A 4,901-nucleotide genomic window follows, 5' to 3' on the forward strand; every position below is an offset into this window, starting at 1 on the left:
GCGGTGATTTTGGCGTTGGGTCGCCATGACTCCTCTTTGTCTCCTCAGCACGGGATCACACAAGCCAATGAGCTTGTCAACCTGACGGAGTTCTTTGTGAGTCACATTCTTCCCGATCTGAAGTCCTCCAATAGTGAGTATGAGCGGCTCCATGATGAGCTCTCCTGAGGCGGCTGCGAGCTGCACGTTGTAATCTCGTCTTTCCTCTGCAGTCAATGAATTCCCCGTCCTGAAGGCGGACGGCATCAAATACATCATGATATTCCGGAACCAGGTGAGCGGCCGTCACATGTCCCTCTATCGGGGTCGCCCCGCAACACGGAGCGCCCCATCCCCGTAACACGGAGCGCCCCATCCCCGTAACACGGAGCGCCCCATCCCCGTAACACGGAGCGCCCCATCCCCGTAACACGGAGCGCCCCATCCCCGTAACACGGAGCGCCCCCGCAACACGGAGCGCCCCCGCAACACGGAGCGCCCCCGCAACACGGAGCGCCCCCGCAACACGGAGCGCCCCCGCAACACGGAGCGCCCCCGCAACACGGAGCGCCCCCGCAACACGGAGCGCCCCCGCAACACGGAGCGCCCCCGCAACACGGAGCGCCCCCGCAACACGGAGCGCCCCCGCAACACGGAGCGCCCCCGCAACACGGAGCGCCCCCGCAACACGGAGCGCCCCCGCAACACGGAGCGCCCCCGCAACACGGAGCGCCCCCGCAACACGGAGCGCCCCCGCAACACGGAGCGCCCCCGCAACACGGAGCGCCCCCGCAACACGGAGCGCCCCCGCAACACGGAGCGCCCCCGCAACACGGAGCGCCCCCGCAACACGGAGCGCCCCCGCAACACGGAGCGCCCCCGCAACACGGAGCGCCCCCGCAACACGGAGCGCCCCCGCAACACGGAGCGCCCCCGCAACACGGAGCGCCCCCGCAACACGGAGCGCCCCCGCAACACGGAGCGCCCCCGCAACACGGAGCGCCCCCGCAACACGGAGCGCCCCCGCAACACGGAGCGCCCCCGCAACACGGAGCGCCCCCGCAACACGGAGCGCCCCCGCAACACGGAGCGCCCCCGCAACACGGAGCGCCCCCGCAACACGGAGCGCCCCCGCAACACGGAGCGCCCCCGCAACACGGAGCGCCCCCGCAACACGGAGCGCCCCCGCAACACGGAGCGCCCCCGCAACACGGAGCGCCCCCGCAACACGGAGCGCCCCCGCAACACGGAGCGCCCCCGCAACACGGAGCGCCCCCGCAACACGGAGCGCCCCCGCAACACGGAGCGCCCCCGCAACACGGAGCGCCCCCGCAACACGGAGCGCCCCCGCAACACGGAGCGCCCCCGCAACACGGAGCGCCCCCGCAACACGGAGCGCCCCCGCAACACGGAGCGCCCCCGCAACACGGAGCGCCCCCGCAACACGGAGCGCCCCCGCAACACGGAGCGCCCCCGCAACACGGAGCGCCCCCGCAACACGGAGCGCCCCCGCAACACGGAGCGCCCCCGCAACACGGAGCGCCCCCGCAACACGGAGCGCCCCCGCAACACGGAGCGCCCCCGCAACACGGAGCGCCCCCGCAACACGGAGCGCCCCCGCAACACGGAGCGCCCCCGCAACACGGAGCGCCCCCGCAACACGGAGCGCCCCCGCAACACGGAGCGCCCCCGCAACACAGGAGCTGACGTCACGGGCCCCGGGGGGAGCTGACGTCACGGGGTGTCCCGAGTTTTGGGGTTTCTGGTGACCCCACACATGCCCCCTCCCCATATACGTGTATACTGAGCCCTGATTGGTCTGTGGGCGGGCCCTTTGGTTATAAAGCCTTGTGATGCGATATTGGTGCGGGGGATGGGGGGCCGGGTCGGCCATATTGTTTTCTGATGCCTTTGTTGCAGGTACCTAAAGATCAGGTGCTGGCCGCCATCCCCCTCCTGATCGCCCACCTGCAGGCGGAGAGCGTCGTGGTTCACACGTATGCAGCGCACGCCCTGGAGAGACTCTTCACTATGAGAGGCGGAACCACCAACGCCACCCTGTAAGTGTGACTCCGCCCCTTTGCGCGACCTCTGCGACATTATGACATCATCACATTTCCCGTGTCCTCTCTTCCTGCAGCATCACGGTGGCGGACATGTTGCCGTACGCGGAGGGGCTTCTGTCCCACCTCTTCAAAGCTCTGTCATTGCCCGGCTCCTCGGAGAACGAGTACATCATGAAAGGTAGGAGGGGGCGGGGTATGTCTGGGGAAGGGGAGGGGCTTTATATATGCTGTCATAGGACAGAGATGATGTATTGCGTTCTTCTGTCCCAGCAATCATGAGAAGCTTCTCGCTGCTGCAGGAGGCCATCATCCCGTACATCCCCTCCGTCATCACTCAGCTGACGCAGAAGCTGCTGGCGGTCAGTAAGGTGAGTCCCCCCCCTCCCCCGATCCTCGCCGCGTGACCCCAAATTGTGATCATTTCCTGTGTACAATGATGAGAGTGATTGTACGGTGTCACGCTGATGTCTGACCCCGCCCCCTCTGTCCTCCTCCACAGAACCCCAGCAAGCCTCACTTCAACCATTACCTGTTCGAGTCCATCTGCCTGTCCGTGCGCATCACCTGCCGCTGCAACCCCGGCACTGTCAGCAGCTTCGAGGAGGCCCTGTTCCTGGTCTTCACCGAGATCCTGCAGAGCGACGTACAAGGTACACGGAGGCGCGCGTTGTCACCCCTCCAGAGGAGGTCACATGACCATATTGGGACCTCACGGCCTCCGTTCTCAGCCTCGGTTTACGCTTCCTGTGGGGACCGCGCGGCACAGCGGGCACCGGAGTGTGTACCCCGAGTTGTATAGTGCCCCCCATAACATGAGCGGCCAGTCTGCCATGCTTCCTGTAAAAGTATTTCAGATGTCACCGCAGCCCCGGGAAGCATTGGAGGGTGTGGGGTGGGTGAGGCCCTCCATCCCACAATGCATTGCCTGGGGGAGGGGGGGGCCTATAACTCAGCTATGGAAGGCCCTCCATCCCACAATGCATTGCCTGGGGGAGGGGGGGGCCTATAACTCAGCTATGGAAGGCCCTCCATCCCACAATGCATTGCCTGGGGGAGGGGGGGGCCTATAACTCAGCTATGGAAGGCCCTCCATCCCACAATGCATTGCCTGGGGGAGGGGGGGGCCTATAACTCAGCTATGGAAGGCCCTCCATCCCACAATGCATTGCCTGGGGGAGGGGGGGGCCTATAACTCAGCTATGGAAGGCCCTCCATCCCACAATGCATTGCCTGGGGGAGGGGGGGGCCTATAACTCAGCTATGGAAGGCCCTCCATCCCACAATGCATTGCCTGGGGGAGGGGGGGGCCTATAACTCAGCTATGGAAGGCCCTCCATCCCACAATGCATTGCCTGGGGGAGGGGGGGGCCTATAACTCAGCTATGGAAGGCCCTCCATCCCACAATGCATTGCCTGGGGGAGGGGGGGGCCTATAACTCAGCTATGGAAGGCCCTCCATCCCACAATGCATTGCCTGGGGGAGGGGGGGGCCTATAACTCAGCTATGGAAGGCCCTCCATCCCACAATGCATTGCCTGGGGGAGGGGGGGGCCTATAACTCAGCTATGGAAGGCCCTCCATCCCACAATGCATTGCCTGGGGGAGGGGGGGGCCTATAACTCAGCTATGGAAGGCCCTCCATCCCACAATGCATTGCCTGGGGGAGGGGGGGGCCTATAACTCAGCTATGGAAGGCCCTCCATCCCACAATGCATTGCCTGGGGGAGGGGGGGGCCTATAACTCAGCTATGGAAGGCCCTCCATCCCACAATGCATTGCCTGGGGGAGGGGGGGGCCTATAACTCAGCTATGGAAGGCCCTCCATCCCACAATGCATTGCCTGGGGGAGGGGGGGGCCTATAACTCAGCTATGGAAGGCCCTCCATCCCACAATGCATTGCCTGGGGGAGGGGGGGGCCTATAACTCAGCTATGGAAGGCCCTCCATCCCACAATGCATTGCCTGGGGGAGGGGGGGGCCTATAACTCAGCTATGGAAGGCCCTCCATCCCACAATGCATTGCCTGGGGGAGGGGGGGGCCTATAACTCAGCTATGGAAGGCCCTCCATCCCACAATGCATTGCCTGGGGGAGGGGGGGGCCTATAACTCAGCTATGGAAGGCCCTCCATCCCACAATGCATTGCCTGGGGGAGGGGGGGGCCTATAACTCAGCTATGGAAGGCCCTCCATCCCACAATGCATTGCCTGGGGGAGGGGGGGGCCTATAACTCAGCTATGGAAGGCCCTCCATCCCACAATGCATTGCCTGGGGGAGGGGGGGGCCTATAACTCAGCTATGGAAGGCCCTCCATCCAGGGGGGGCCTGTTCCTCAGCCATGGAAGACCCTCCATCCCACAATGCATTGCCGGGGGGGGCCTATTCCTCAGCTATGGAAGACCCTCCATCCCACAATGCATTGCCTGATGATCTGATATCTTCTCCGCAGAGTTTATCCCGTACGTCTTCCAAGTCATGTCGCTGCTGCTGGAGATGCACAAGGATGACATTCCCGACTCCTACATGGCGCTCTTCCCGCACCTCCTGCAGCCTATCCTATGGGAGAGGACGGGCAACATCCCGCCGCTCGTCCGGCTCCTACAAGCCTACCTGGAGAGAGGAGCCAACACCATAGCAGCCAGTGCCAGCGATAAGATTGTAAGTGGTTGTCTATTGTTCTGAGGAACTGCATGCAGAGAGGATCCCTGACTGGCCGCGGTGCAGCAGAGAGGATCCCTGACTGGCCGCGGTGCAGCAGAGAGGCTCCCTGACTGGCCGCGGTGCAGCAGAGAGGCTCCCTGACTGGCCGCGGTGCAGCAGAGAGGCTCCCTGACTGGCCGCGGTGCAGCAGAGAGGC

The 4,901-nt window shown here is 64.3% G+C and overlaps 1 protein-coding gene across 1 annotated transcript in view; it reads left to right on the plus strand.

The window, feature by feature from the left end:
• CSE1L (chromosome segregation 1 like) overlaps nucleotides 1-4,901 on the plus strand; it is a gene marked incomplete at its 5' end in the record, with an annotated part of 16,287 nt that overhangs the window by 6,975 nt on the left and 4,411 nt on the right. Inside the window, 7 exon segments of the mRNA XM_018575224.1 lie at nucleotides 49-133; nucleotides 213-274; nucleotides 1,900-2,039; nucleotides 2,120-2,223; nucleotides 2,316-2,413; nucleotides 2,545-2,695; nucleotides 4,494-4,702. Coding sequence (XP_018430726.1) covers nucleotides 49-133; nucleotides 213-274; nucleotides 1,900-2,039; nucleotides 2,120-2,223; nucleotides 2,316-2,413; nucleotides 2,545-2,695; nucleotides 4,494-4,702 — 849 coding nt within the window.

Source organism: Nanorana parkeri, unplaced genomic scaffold (assembly GCF_000935625.1).
Source record: "Nanorana parkeri isolate BGI_ZX_2015 unplaced genomic scaffold, ASM93562v1 scaffold3660, whole genome shotgun sequence".
Classification (NCBI taxonomy): Eukaryota; Metazoa; Chordata; class Amphibia; order Anura; family Dicroglossidae; genus Nanorana; species Nanorana parkeri.